General features: G+C 42.7%; 1 protein-coding gene across 1 annotated transcript; it reads left to right on the top strand.

The window, feature by feature from the left end:
* Positions 1–456: 456 nt before the first annotated feature.
* On the top strand, positions 457–11,260 carry LOC133121453 (protein NLRC3-like). The gene is made up of 9 exons (XM_061230618.1): positions 457–730; positions 940–979; positions 1,289–1,397; positions 1,529–1,574; positions 1,931–3,698; positions 6,051–6,224; positions 9,935–10,108; positions 10,736–10,832; positions 11,177–11,260. The coding sequence occupies exons 1-9, from the start codon at positions 484–486 to the stop codon at positions 11,258–11,260; spliced, it is 2,739 nt and encodes a 912-aa protein (XP_061086602.1). The 5' UTR covers positions 457–483.
* The last annotated feature ends 3,973 nt before the right edge of the window (positions 11,261–15,233 follow it).

Here is a 15,233-nt window from a genome sequence, read left to right as displayed (position 1 = left end):
TCCATTGTGGTAGCGTACAGGGCCAAAATTATGAAAATTGTGTCACTGTCCAAATATTTCCGGACCTAACTGTAGTTCTGGCATGTGCATGTGCTGCACAGAATAGGGCAGCAGAATGAATTCTGAAATGTACAGAGGGATGTTTCCACTGCTCAACTCAAGTGCCTCCAAACTCATTGGACGTTGCTTCATCCCACAACAAGGCAATGGTCCCAAACGTACTCCATTGCTCTCTTGCTTCTTAATCATGTTTCAAACAGTTTTTTTGGTAAGCCTATTCTTTGGCCTATGTCTCTGATTGTCTTTCTTATTTCTCAGGTGCTCATAATGGCTTCCCTGACTTTCATTGGCACAACTCAGGTCCTCATGTCAACCCAATAATGGACTCCATAAGCAATCAAAAGCCAAGAATCAAGACTAGATACTGAAACTCCTCTTATACCCTGCAGCAGTTAACACCTGTTCTTAGAGTAGGTGTCTCTGATGGCTGGCCAGGTCTTGGAGATTCTGGAGGAGCTGACAAAAGAAGAATTTTTAAAGTTGAAGTTGTATCTGAATGAAGAGGTGCTGGAAGGATGTAGACCCATCCCACAGGGTCAACTGGAGGACAAATGTGTGACGGGTGTCGTCACCTTGATGAAGAGTTCCTATGGTAACAAGATGGTGCAGGTCACACTGGAGATCTTAAAGAAAATTTCGAGAAATGACCTCGTTGAGAGACTGGAAAGTGGTAAGATGCATCCATCTCAGGATCCATCTCAGGTTCCACGTTGTTTACTGGCCTATAAGCCTTAAATGCCACACATCCTTTCACTAATGTTCAGTGGAGCTTGACTCTGTTAAATAAACCGCTCTGACCACTGCTGCCCCATTCAGGGATATACCATCCTCCTCAGAGTGGATGACTTTCATATTGTAACGTGTCTCCTTTCTCTGCAGGTGCTGAAGTCAGAAGGCAGACTGTGAGGAAACGATCAGGGTAAGTGTCCATTCAACCCTGTCAGTCACACCCTCTACAGAATCTACCCTTTAAGGCAGCTCTACTCAACTCCTGGTCCTGTGGCCCACAGGGTCTGCAGGCATTCATTCCAACCGTGCGCTACACCACCTGATTTAACTACTCCGCTTATTATCTGAACCAAGCAGGTGAAGCAATTGATGAAATCAGGTGGTGTAGCGCACAGTTGGAGTGAATACCTACAGACACTGCGGCCTGTAGGACAAAAATAGAAAATAATAATTGTAATAATTTTAAATGAAAATGTATTTGAAGTCCTTGCCTTGTCAGGGAGGATCTGAGCTCTGCAGCTGCAGCCGGTGATTACAGCCCTGAGAGGAAGCGCGAGAGGAGCTTGAATGCAGAGCCTGTGTCTGAGACCCAGCAGGGAGGGGCACAGGTAAGGCCTTCACGCTCACCTGAGTCTGTACCTGTATTAATGCATGCACCTAATCTGTTTCTGAACTCGATTTAATAATAGTAGTCTCTTTCCACATTATTTTGTGTCCGCTGTGGTTTACCTGCCTGCAGTCCATGACTGATGCTTCAGCCCTGACCTCCAATCACCAGGACACAAGTAAGTTATTTTCACTCTGATGATACAACAGCGATGTAACGTAGAACTGCTTTTACTCGTACTTGTAACATATATATAATTCTGGTTGATGCATAAGCATAGTTATGCAGACGCACAAAACATGCATGCACACAGTATTTTCTACTTTCCAAGTATCTAAGTTTGGTACCTGGAGCCAGAGGCTTAAAAATGGATTCCATTACGTACTTTTACTAATGATAAAGCTTTTCTCCACCCTTCAGTACACAACCAGCAGACACCCGAAAACGCTTTTGTACACAAAATACAGACACACCACTGTTGTTTAGATCACTATAGGCCATACCACTTCAGAAAAATGTCCATTTGTTGTGCAGAAAAATGTGCTCCAAGAGTTCAGGAGAAGCTGAAGTCTCGTCTGAAGAAGAAGTTTGAGTGCATATATGAAGGGGTTGCCAAGCCAGGAAAACGCACCCTTAAGAGTATTTACACAGAGCTCTACATCACAGAGGGGGACTGTGAACGGGTCAATAATGAACATGAGGTGTGGCAGATTGAAACAGCAACCAGGTCACAGTCTACACAAGACACTGCAATTAACTGCAACAACATCTTTAGACCCTTAGCTGGACAAGACATACCCATCAGAACCGTGGTGACCAAGGGCATCGCTGGTATTGGAAAAACGGTCTCTGTGCAGAAGTTCATTCTTGACTGGGCAGAAGGAAAAGCTAATGAGGATATTGAGTTCATGTTTGTCCTTCCTTTTCGGGAGCTGAACTTACTTAATGATGAGCAGCACAGTCTCCTTGAGCTTCTGCAGGTATTTCACCCTGAAATGAAAGGGTTTGAAAACATTGAGTCTGAAGATTACAAGGTTTTGTTCATTTTTGATGGTCTGGATGAAAGTTGTCATGTCAATATCTGGAGCCGGAAGATACTGTCTGATGTAAGAAAAAAATCCTCGGTGGATGTGCTACTGACCAACCTCATTAAGGGGAATCTACTTCCCTCTGCTCTCCTCTGGATCACCTCCCGACCAGCAGCAGCCAATCAGATCCCTCCAGAATTCATTGACAGGGTGACAGAGGTCAGAGGGTTCAATGATGAACAGAAAGAAGAGTATTTCAGGAAAAGATTCACAGATCAGAATCAGGCTGGCAGAATTATCTCTCACATAAAGAAATCCAGGAGTCTACACATCATGTGCCATATACCAGCCTTCTGCTGGATGTCTGCCACTGTTCTGGAGCAACTTTTGGGTGGAACGGGCAGGAGTAGAATCCCCAAAACTCTGACTGGAATGTACACACACTTCCTGCTCATTCAGGCCAAAATCAAGCATCACAAATATCAGGAGAGCCATGAGACAGACCCACTGAAACTTCTGGAGTCAGTTAAAGAAATCTTTCTCAAACTGGGGCAGCTGGCTTTTCAATGCATGGAAAAGTCCAATCCAATATTTTATGAAGAGGACCTGAGAGGATGTGGCATTGATGTCAAAGAAGCTTCAGTCTACTCTGGGGTGTGCACAGAGATCTTTAAAGAGGAGTCTGTGCTGCATCAGAAGAAAGTCTACTGCTTTGTGCATCTGAGCCTCCAGGAGTACATGGCTGCTTTGTATGTGATTCATTCCTTCATCAGCAAGAACTGCAAGGCATTGAAGCCTTTTTTTGGTCAAAAGACTTTTGCCACTCTCCATGATTTGCACAAGAACGCTATTAAGAAGGCTTTGGAGAGTAAGAATGGACACCTGGACCTCTTCCTCCGATTCCTTCTGGGCCTCTCACTGGACTCCAATCAGCGCCTTCTCCCAGGTCTACTGCCACAGACTGGAAGCAACTCCGAGAGCATCCAGAAAACAGTTCAGCACATCAAGGACTTTAAAGAGGAAGATCCCTCTCCAGAAAGATGCATCAATCTGTTACACTGTCTGTCTGAACTCAATGATTATTCACTTGTGATTGAAACCAACAAGTTATTACTTTCTGGTCAAAAGTTCTTACCTGTGCATTGCTCCATCCTGGCCTATGGACTCCTCAAATCAGAAAAGGCATGGGATACATTTAACCTGAGACAGTACAACACCTCAGAAGAGGGGCGAAGGCGACTGGTCCCAGCTGTGAGGTGCTTCCAGAAGGCTGTGTAAGTATTAACCTGGAGCTCACTACTATAATCTACCATCGAAATCTCAACCCCGGTCTATCATAGATAACACTGTTTATGTTTAGCATCAATAAATAACATTTTTCAATATTCGTGATATATTTGGTCTAAAATAAATCAGATTAATCAAATTCAACTTGCATTATATTTGGAGGTAGTTGTGGTCAACATTCTGCTGGTATGTAAACATCCCATTGTGCATCCACCAGCCACCAACATTTTGCTGACCGATAACATCCCATAATAAGTGATAGGAGACGGTTGGTTGTCCGATAGAAAACAAGGTATTAAACCGTAACCCTGAGCTGAGATTCTGATGCACTGTTGTGCTTTTCTCCAGACTCAGTGGCTGTAATCTCACAGAGAAATCTCTTCAGCTCGTGGACTCCGCCCTGCAGTCAGTCTCCTCCCCCCTCAGAGAGCTGGACCTCAGCAACAACAACCTGCGAGATTCAGGAGTGGAGCTGCTCTGTGCTGGACTGAAGAGCACAAACTGTAAACTACAGACTTTGAGGTAAGGTGTGATGTTCCAAGTCCAGGTTAACTCTACGTTTTCCGAGCAGAACTTGACCCTACAACTCACACAGTTGATTATTCCATGCTTTTACCAAAACTCCTTAATTGCCCTTGATACCGAAGCTCTCAAGTTGGTTAAGAACTACCTCTCATAGATCAGTGTGTGGTTTTAGGAAGCATACGATCTGAACGTGTCACGACGAGTTCCTTAAGGTTTTATCCTAGGACCAGTGTTGTTTACACTGTATATTAATGATAATTTATCTTCTCTAACTTCTGTAAAGTTCCACTTGTTTGCTGATGACAGAATTATTTATTGTTTTGGTAATTTGATGCCTCGTGAAAATCCTGGTCCTGGACTGGGGGGATGTTATATATAGGATACGCCCGTCTCATATTTAAAGTTTCTGGATGCTGCTTGCCATTCTGCCCCAGGTTTATCACGGATGCGTTTTGCACCCATCACTGAAGAGCTGTGCCAAAAATGTAGCTGGCCATCACTTTCTGTTAGGAGAAATATCCATTGGTATCTCTTTATTTATAAAGCACTTCTACAATAACTACCACTATGCTTTCAGTGCTTCTGGTGAAATGGTATCCATAGGACACACTCTCAGGACTGGCCGTCACTTGGTTCAGCTCAAATGTAGGAAAAACTGCTTTCAGATTCTGTGCGATACCTGGAACGACTCACAGCAAATTCTGAAACGGAATACTTTAGAGTCCCTAAATTAATTAAAAGTGGTGATAATTTGCTAAGCCTGACTGAGTGAGAGTGTTAAGTCAATGTTTTAAAATGTTAATTTTAAGTCATTTTAAATTCCTTTATTTTTACTTTGTCTTGTTACTATTTTAAATGATTGCTTTGTTTTCTTTTGAATCTTTTTTTAATTTTACTTATTAGGGGTCCACGCACATGGTGTTAAAACCCTATTGTATTCTGTTTTTTAATTTATTTTTGTCTTCACTTTGAAAGCTTATATTTCCCAAAGGGTCTGGTGAAACTAGGCATGTTAAGGATGTGTGAGATTCTATTACAATGACACCAATTGGCCTAGTAGTGGCATAATAGAATTTGAAAAGCTGTAACTTTTGAACCATTTGTCCTAGAGACTAAGACCTTTAGATCCCCCTGCTCACACCAAACACATTTTGATTATATATGATTTTGAATTTTCCCAAGTCTTCTTGAACTTAGTATATCTGTTTGCTGTGAGATTTGGTGGAATAGCCCCTAACTAAATTGTGAAGCAATAGTTGATGCATCAAAAAATGGCTGAATGGTGAGCCAATGAACCCGCCTCTATGGCTCTATGGCCACTATAAAATAAATGGTCATTTAGCATCATTAGCCTTGGACCTGTTAAAATGAATTGTTCCATAAATGACTAAATTATCAAAAAACAGGCATTTCCATGTTCATTACAGTGATTATTAATTTTTTGACAAGTTACATTGAAACAGCGCAGTACATAGAAATGAGAGCACTGTTTGGAGCTTTGCTGCTACATTACCAAGCCAGCTTTCTGACTTTGGCCGAGTTGGTTCCCCACCGGCTGACCACATCATGACCACACACATGTCCCTGAGTGCTGCTATAGACTCAGACATGGTCCAAGGTAAAGGTGCATGTCATCATAGTTGTATTTTTACTGACTCCGGCATTCAGGGACATGTGTATGGATGGATGGATTATCTGAATTTATATTTCTTGTGTATACACCACAAAAACAGCAATGCTTTTGGAGGGCACAGTCCATGAAAATGTTAGTAAATAGTTTGTGTGTCTGTGTCTCTGTGTCTCTGTTCTCTCAGGCTCAGGGAGTGTAACCTCACAGAGGGCTGCTGTGATGTTCTGGCCTCAGTCCTGCGTTCTCCTCACTCAGAGCTGAGAGATCTGGAGCTCAGAGACAACGAGCTGCAGGACTCAGGAGTGAGAGCGCTCTCTGCTGGACTGGAGGACCCACACTGTAAACTGCAGAGACTGGGGTAGGAGTGTAATCATGTAGTCATAATACACTGATTATTATAGTAGCTATCTATAAAAATGCCTGAGACACATTAATACCGTATACACTAATGTAAATATTGGTAAATATATTAGTTTTATATTTTCATTTGATCTTAAGATCTTGTTGTTTCTTATGGCATTGTGTCTATTTGTATTGTATTTGTTTTTCACTGCTGTAAAGCACTTTGTGTTGTATGCTCAAAAAGTGCTATACAAATAAAGTTATTATTATTGCTATTATACTCAGCTAGACCAGCTTGGCCTTGCAGGTTGATCAGCTCATTGTTATGTTCCTGAGTTCTGTCTGTTTGTTTATCATTGTTTATTATCATTATTCTTGTAATTTAGTGTTAACTCGTCTTCCCCTGTGATGTCTGAGTCTGAATGTTTACGAGCCTGAGTCACTCCCCTGTCTGCGTGCCCCACTATTCGGGTGTTTACGGTAGTTCCGGGGTTCAACCTTCCTTCCAATCTTGCATTTCTTACTTCCTGCTTTCTCTCCATTTCATGTTTGTAGATAGCACTGATATACTAATCCCAACTACCATAGAATTTGGACAGTACTAATTATACTAACACACTAATATGTTCGTCAAACTAACGAAGTAACATTCACTAGTTTTGGGTGTTTGTAATTTACTTACTAACGCATGTCCAGTTTCAATTCTGTTCTGCAACTCCGCCTCCCTACTCTATCACTGATTACATGCTTACTTTCAGCGAAGTGTTCGCATCTGTCTCTCCGTATCTCTACATCTCCTGATTCTGTGCAATTGTCTACTCCCTAGTCCGGAGCCGTTTGTATTACATGTGTGTCTTTGTGAATCCAGTCCGCATTATTGTCCTATTACCCTTTCATGTGTCTCACCTGATTTTTATTTGTTAGACCGCCCTCACTCCCATGCCCCACCTAGTTTGTCTCATTCCCCTGTGTATTTATACCTGTCCTTTTCAGTTGCACCTTGCTAATTCATCTTGTCCTGTTTTTTGAGTCCCGAGCCCTTGAATTCCTTCCCCCAGTTCTAGCCTCCTTGTTCCCTAGCCCTTTGCCCTTGTGGCATTCTGTCTTGTTTTGTAAATTTTTGTATCGGGATTCCTGTTTACAACCCCTGCCTGCTTTTTGGACTCTTCTTTTGGATCTTCTTATGGAAAATCAACAAAATCTTCAAATCTACAATAAAACTGTGTAGATACACTCCAATATTGCACAATGACTCAACAAAAAACACTTATCTTCAACACTTGGAAACAAAGCGGTATCACACACCTCCACCACCTCTACTAGAATAAAAATTCATTACTTTTCAGCATTTGGTCCAGACGATATATTGATCTAAAATCAATATATCAAATAACAATTTACTCCCATCCCCATTAGTAGAATAAATCAACAAAATATCCAACCCAAGGAAAATTCAAAATTATACAAACTAATCCACCATGGACTCAACAAATTCCATCCCGATCAAAGCATGGAAAAAAGACTTGTCATTTGCTGCCAAAACCGAATTCTGGACCCAAATCTGCTGGAACACCTTCACAATGACTAACAATAATAACTTGCAACTAATACAGTAGAAGGTAATCCACAGAGCGCATATCACTTAACACAAGATGTATGAGATGGGCCTCACAGACTCCGACACACACTTATGCTCACACTGCACACTAAATACCCCAGATAACTATTTCCACTCCACCTGGCTCTGCCACCAACTCAACTCTTCTGGCAAGAAGTTATCAAATGAATGTATCTTACTTTGAGCTGCAGCATTCCAGTATCTCCATACCTCTGCCTACCAATCCAAAAACACACACATACATACACATTAGAAAACCCTCACCAGAATCTTATCTTCCTTTCATCATCTTACTTTCTGATCTCATATCTCCTGCATCAGAACATAAACGACCTTTATACTTCATACAACTCATTATATGCAATGCTTGGTCTTGTTATGTCCTGTCATGTTTATCTGTCTGTCCATCCATCTGCTGGGTTTTATAATGTCTTGTCATGTCTGTCTGTTTGTCCATCTACTTGGTCTTGTCATGTCCTGTCAAGTCTGTTTGTTTGTCTGTCTGTCCATCTGTGTATTACCATGGTTACAGGGTAGGGTTTGTCTGTCTGTCCATCTGTGTATTACCATGGTTATAGGGTAGGGTTTGTCTGTCTGTCCATCTGTGTATTACCATGGTTACAGGGTAGGGTTTGTCTGTCTGTCCATCTGTGTATTACCATGGTTATAGGGTAGGGTTTGTCTGTCTGTCCATCTGTGTATTACCATGGTTACAGGGTAGGGTTTGTCTGTCTGTCCATCTGTGTATTACCATGGTTATAGGGTAGGGTTTGTCTGTCTGTCCATCTGTGTATTATCATGGTTACAGGGTAGGGTTTGTCTGTCTGTCCATCTGTGTATTACCATGGTTATAGGGTAGGGTTTGTCTGTCTGTCCATCTGTGTATTACCATGGTTACAGGGTAGGGTTTGTCTGTCTGTCCATCTGTGTATTACCATGGTTATAGGGTAGGGTTTGTCTGTCTGTCCATCTGTGTATTACCATGGTTACAGGGTAGGGTTTGTCTGTCTGTCCATCTGTGTATTACCATGGTTATAGGGTAGGGTTTGTCTGTCTGTCCATCTGTGTATTACCATGGTTATAGGGTAGGGTTTGTCTGTCTGTCCATCTGTGTATTACCATGGTTATAGGGTAGGGTTTGTCTGTCTGTCCATCTGTGTATTACCATGGTTACAGGGTAGGGTTTGTCTGTCTGTCCATCTGTGTATTACCATGGTTATAGGGTAGGGTTTGTCTGTCTGTCCATCTGTGTATTACCATGGTTATAGGGTAGGGTTTGTCTGTCTGTCCATCTGTGTATTACCGTGGTTATAGGGTAGGGTTTGTCTGTCTGTCCATCTGTGTATTATCATGGTTATAGGGTAGGGTTTGTCTGTCTGTCCATCTGTGTATTATCATGGTTATAGGGTAGGGTTTGTCTGTCTGTCCATCTGTGTATTACCATGGTTATAGGGTAGGGTTTGTCTGTCTGTCCATCTGTGTATTACCATGGTTATAGGGTAGGGTTTGTCTGTCTGTCCATCTGTGTATTACCGTGGTTATAGGGTAGGTGGGTGGATACGGAGCCACTTGATGATTCCAGCTTAGAATGTCTACTCTCTGAAACATAATGAAGAAATGGAAGTTAAAGAACAATTTCAGAATGGAACTTTTCCTGAGATCTGTCAGGGTGTCATGCTTCTTCACAACAAGCATGAAGCCGGAGGTGTTTGGAAGCTGTGCTTTGCACATGTGCTATTTGGAATATGTTGTGTTTAAGTTTGTTTGCTGTAGAGGCTGTGTTGAATCATTGAAGCCCAATGGCAGACATTAGAATGAATGAAATTAGGCCATGAAATAAGCATCTAATTATAATTAAAACATTTTAAATGTCTGCTGTCAACAAAACTTTGTCCTTTTTTGATTGACAGTGTCAACTGCCTACCTTCTCTAGGCACATAGAATTATTAAATAAACATTTTTAAAGATGTTTATTTAAACATATATATGTATTTTATTTGTGATTCACAGAAATTTAGATTTTATATTTTAAACATAGGAATGGAAATAATAAAAATAAATTGTTTTTCACCAAGATAGACATCTCTATTTTTTCCTTCACTCTGCAGGCTGTCAGGCTGTGGAGTCACACAGAGAGGCTGTGATTCTCTGGCTTCAGCACTGTGTTCAAATCCCTCACACCTGAGAGAGATGGACCTGAGCTACAATCACCCTGGGGACTTGGGAGTACGAGCGCTCTCTGCTAGACTGGAAGACCCCAGGTGTAGACTGGAGACACTGCTGTAAGTACAGAGGGGGGGAGTATGTAGGGAACAGGAATGCTATGAACACTCCCAGTGCATTCTGGGAAAACTCCCACTTCTATTTTTCACTTCCTCTATGTTGGTAGAAAAACCACTGAAATGCTGAAGATTCTGCCATGTGTGCTCTTCTGATTAAGTCCTCCCACTGGGCTCACAGTTAGTCCTGCTAGTGTGTAGAGCACTCCCCGGGGGTGACATGGCTCAGGCAGTAAGAGCAGTTGTCTGGCAGTCGGAGGGTTGCCGGTTCGATCCCCTGCCCGGGCTGTGTCGGAGTGTCCCTGAGCAAGACGCCTAACCCCCAAATGCTCCTGACAAGCTGGTCGGTGCCTTGCATGGCAGCCAGTCGCCATTGGTGTGTGAGTGTGTGTATGAATGGGTGAATGAGAAGAATCAATTGTACAGCGCTTTGGATAAAGGCGCTATATAACTACTTACCATTTACCAGAGCTAGTCCTGCTAGTGTGTGGAGCACTCCCATTGGCTCAGACCTAGTCCTCCCACTGTGTGGCGCTCTCCCATTGGCTAGTCAAACCAGTGTGTGGAGCTCTCTCCATTGGCTCAGAGCTGAGCCTCTCAGTCAGTCTGTTTGTCCTTCTGTCCCTACAGTGTAGACCATGGAGGAGAGATCAGGCTGAAACCAGGACTGAGGAAATGTAAGTCTCTCTGCCCTGAATCCTGTGAAATGGAGACAGCACATGCACTGGCGAGCATTGGAAGGACAGGGACGTGATTTAAACTTCATTATGAGTTATTCTGCATATTGGATCCTAGTACTGATGCTGTCTGCTCTAACCTCTGTTTACTGCTGTGCCAGGAGAGGCTGTCTGAGCGCTGCTACTGGGAGGCAGAGTGGAGGGTGGAGGGAGAGGGAGAGAAGAGGTGGGGAGGAGCTTGGATGGGAGCTGCTTATAAAGGAATCAGCAGGAAAGCAGACACTGGGAAGATTGGATACAATGAAAAATCCTGGAGTCTGCAGTGTACTAAGGCCAAGCACTCTGCCTGGCACAAAGAGAATAGTACAGTCATACCTGCCCCCCCTTCCTGCAGAGTAGCACCACCTTCACCCAGCCCCTCTACCCTGGCTTTAAACTGAATAAGGGCAACTCGCTGTCCCTGTGCATGCTGGGATAGGTTCCTGGGTGTGTGGCTCTCGGTGTAAAAGAAATTCCAGAAGTCGACCAGCTCATGCCTCGGCACAGTGAGTGAGTCTGTCTGCAAGAGGGGAATCAGTTTTAGATCTGCTGTTATGTACTGATCCTGACAGAATTTGCAGTATAGAGGTAATGGAGTGATCATTCCCGGATTGGGATTTTATTTTTTTATTTTTTTTTATTTTTTAACGCATCCAAGTACAGGAGTTTTAGACGTGTCAACTTCAAAAGTGATGAAATTTGAGTAATGCAGACTGGGTGAAACTTCTGAATTGCAGAACTGTGATTGAAAAGTGGGGCAGGTTCAAAATGGTTGTACTTGATGTGCAGTGTACACAATTCATTCCAGAGGTACGGAAAGGTAAGCTAAGAAAGTGGAGGAATAAAGCTATATGACGGAGTGCAGAGGCAGCGGGCCCTGATGGCATATTCCCAAGGGTTCTCAAGAAAGTGAAATCATTTTTAAACCACTGGCAACTATTGCACTATTTTTAGACAGACTTTAAAAAGTGGAGAAATACCAGATGACTCGGGGGATTTGAACCCCCAGCCTTTTTAAATCAAGGGCAAAAAAAAAATTGTTTCCTGCTTAGTCTAATCAACTGTACATCGCTCTGGATAAGAGCGTCTTCCAAATGCCATTAATGTAATGTAATGTAAAAGTCTTGTTCTTCAGACTCAGCTCTGAGGCATGATGGGACATTATTGCCCTGCTTCTCCACCTGGGCCCATAGCATCATGTGATCACAGCATCCACAGGGACACTGCCCATAGCATCATGTGATCACAGCATCCACAGGGACACTGCCCATAGCATCATGTGATCACAGCGTCCACAGGGACACTGCCCATAGCATCATGTGATCACAGCGTCCACAGGGACACTGCCCATAGCATCATGTGATCACAGCCTGGGTGTCTCGGTGGCGCAGCCTGTAGAGCACTGACCGCATGCTCATTGCGAGCCGCGACGTCGGCGGTTCGAATCCGAGCGTCCGACATTTGTCGCATGTCTTCCCCTCTCTCTCGCTCCCATTCTTCCTGTCTCTCTATACTATATACTGTCCAATAAAGCTGAAAAAGGCCTAAAAAATATCTTAAAAAAAAAAAAAAAGAATCTGACACAGCCTGACGCACAAACACAGACACACGTTCACACACTCATATTTCAGACACATATACAGTGCTGTGAGAGTATTTACTCCTTCCTGATTTCATCTATTATTGCATATTTGACACTGGATGGTTTCAGATATTTAGACAAAATGTTATATTAGATCAAAGGTACCTACGTATGTAAATGCAAAACTGATTTTTAAAAAATCGGTTCATTTATTTAATAAAAAAAAACTTATCAAACTCATGTTTCCCCTGAGAAAAAGTAATTACCCCTTAACCTTCCCTGTCGCTGTCTCCCCTGCTCTGTATGGAATATGTACAGCAATTCCTTCTCTGATATTAGCGCTGAATGTATCTGTTAAGCATGAACTTACTGCTGGGCTAACGGAGCATTATACCTTATCCAACACCAAAGCCAGTGAGGAGTTTGGGTCCAGTTTGAGTTCTGGCTCCAGCACCGTGGAGCTAGAACAGACAGTAGTCATGAGCGGGAGTTCAGAGAGAACCATACATTAGATCAGAGGTGGTCTTAGTCTGTATTCTGTACAGTATGTGTGTGGGCCCACTGATTACTGTAACCATAGTTTAGATTTATAGTTCTGTGATGGACTGGGCGACTCACTAATCAATGAATGAACATGACTGAACTGAATTGAATACAGGTGTGTCTGATTGCAAGTGTGGGAGACTGAGGAGACAGAAGACTGGGGCTTGGCACTCTCGCTGGAACGGCAGGTGGGGGTCGTTCGCAGTCGGTTAAGATTGCCGGCGACAAAGATAGCTAGAATAGGGGGTAGCTGTTCGAGTGTCAGGTGGGTCAGGTGGGTCAGGTGTGAAGTGCCTCCTATAGACGGAGAAGGCCGGGACTTAGGAGAGTGCTACAGCCACCACTCCCTGGCACCTCTTGCCATTTGGAGTAACATTGATCACGCTGAATAAACTGACCACGCTGACTGAACTCTGCCCATGCTGACTGAACTCTGCCCACGCTGAATTAACTCTGCCCAAGCTGACTGAACTCTAGCCCACACCGTCAAGTGAAGCTGGTTCCCCTGAAGCCATTCCACAGTTTATGAATATGCTGCCAGTCTTTCCTCGCCAGCAAAGAAATAGCAGGTGACGCATCACCGGAACAATTGACTAACCAGTTAACTCTTACTCTTTGAAACACATTTGATAGGGTAAGAAGAAGAAAAAATGTCATAGGAAGCACTATACTCCCTGGTACAGTGATACCACCCGTGCCCTGAAGCAGTCCACAAGAAGACTGGAGTGAAAACTGAGCGAGAAGGTTTTCATCTTGCATGGAAAGATAGCCTCCTTCAGTACAAGGAAGCTCTTTCATCTGCTCGATCTTCCTTTTTCTCTAAACTAATTGACCAAAGCAAATATAAGCCAAAATTTCTGTTTAGCACTGTAAACAAGTTAACAAAGAAACACTCATCAGAATCTGCAATCTATCCTTCCAATTACGGTAGCAATGACTTCATGATCTTTTTCAATCAGAAGACTGAGGTTTTTAGAGACAGATCTCCAAATGGTCTTGGTATTACTCATTAAATTACTCATTGCCACATTAAATAAACAGGCCACCTCTTGGCTGCATCAGGAAAAAATGTCAACAGTGTTTCTGTTCTGACTTGCCTACTTGATCCAATCCCAGGGTTTGATTTGCACTTCATTGTATGTCGCTCTGGGTGAGAGTCTGCCAGATGACTGTAATGTAATGTAGAGGAAAGAGTAGGAGGGTACTATTTGAACCATTCACCCTACACACATTGCTCCTGTGTCCAACACCCACAAGAGACACATTGTATGAGTTAGTTAGACGTTTTTACCTCTAAATCTACAGATTAGAGGTAAAAACAACAGAGCATAATCCTATAAATCCCCTGGACACCATCTCCTCCCATGGTCAGCATATCCCTGTTATGTCCAGTCGTAACATTGTGCAATCTTCAATTTAATTTATTTTTGTATAGCACTTTTCACAGAAGACAGTAGCTACTATTTACAGAGTAACAGAAGGGAATTCAACATATCAGCCCAAAACCCCCAATAGCATGAGGTAAACGACTCCCTTTGGGAACAGAAACCCTCAAACAATAGCAATGTTCCACATAATTAAGCTGAAAACCTAAAATATTTTTACATAAACATCGATTTATGTGAAATTGGCTGCCGCGACTTACAACTAATTACGATAGAACAGGTTTTTTTGTACTACTAAATGTCAGAGTTCCAAATCAAACCAAATACTTCTACTGCTATTCTGTTTTTTCCTTTTTATGTTTAGACATCCAATCCCGTGTCTGTAAACAGGTAAAAATGAGTAAAACACAGACGATTGGCCATATGCCTATATTTCTATCTAATTGGTAGCAGAAATACGAAAGCTTACCTTATCACCTAGCAACTGCTGCACGGGCTGTCAGTCTGGCGCGTGCATTCACTTCAACGACTCCACCATCGGAAAGTTCACCTAGCTCCTAGCCTAGAGGTAATCGCCTAATACTTCTGATTTATTTATTTTTTATTTTATAAAATGCATCGGTGCCTTAATACCCTCAGAAGAGGGGAAGAACCTATGTTTTTTATTTTTGTTTGAGCCTCCTTTTTATGAATAAACGCACCCTTGAGTGCTTAAAACTGCAACGGTCTTGTGTCTCACTCTAAATTATATCTCCCTGATTCCCCCCTCTGGTTGCCATATAGTGCATCTACGTGCGGCCAAATAGAGGTAAGAGAGGCAATAGGGAGTCCTACAACTGTTAACAAAGTATATTTGCAAATGTGGTTTAACGCCCCGCGTCGCGCGTCAAATTTTCCGGTTT

The sequence above is a fragment of the Conger conger genome, chromosome 2 (genome assembly GCF_963514075.1).
Source record: "Conger conger chromosome 2, fConCon1.1, whole genome shotgun sequence".
Lineage (NCBI taxonomy): Eukaryota > Metazoa > Chordata > Actinopteri > Anguilliformes > Congridae > Conger > Conger conger.
Note: the sequence above shows the minus strand (reverse complement) of the source record. Positions and strands in the feature narration are given on the sequence as shown.

Excerpts from the sequence above, each read along its gene's own strand:
- LOC133121453 (XM_061230618.1), top strand. The coding sequence starts at position 484 with ATGGCTGGCCAGGTCTTGGAGATTCTGGAGGAGCTGACAAAAGAAGAA. Across the intron at positions 3,699-6,050 it reads AGGTGCTTCCAGAAGGCTGT|GCTCAGGGAGTGTAACCTCA; the intron begins GTAAGTATTAAC and ends CTGTTCTCTCAG. Across the intron at positions 10,109-10,735 it reads TGTAGACTGGAGACACTGCT|TGTAGACCATGGAGGAGAGA; the intron begins GTAAGTACAGAG and ends CTGTCCCTACAG.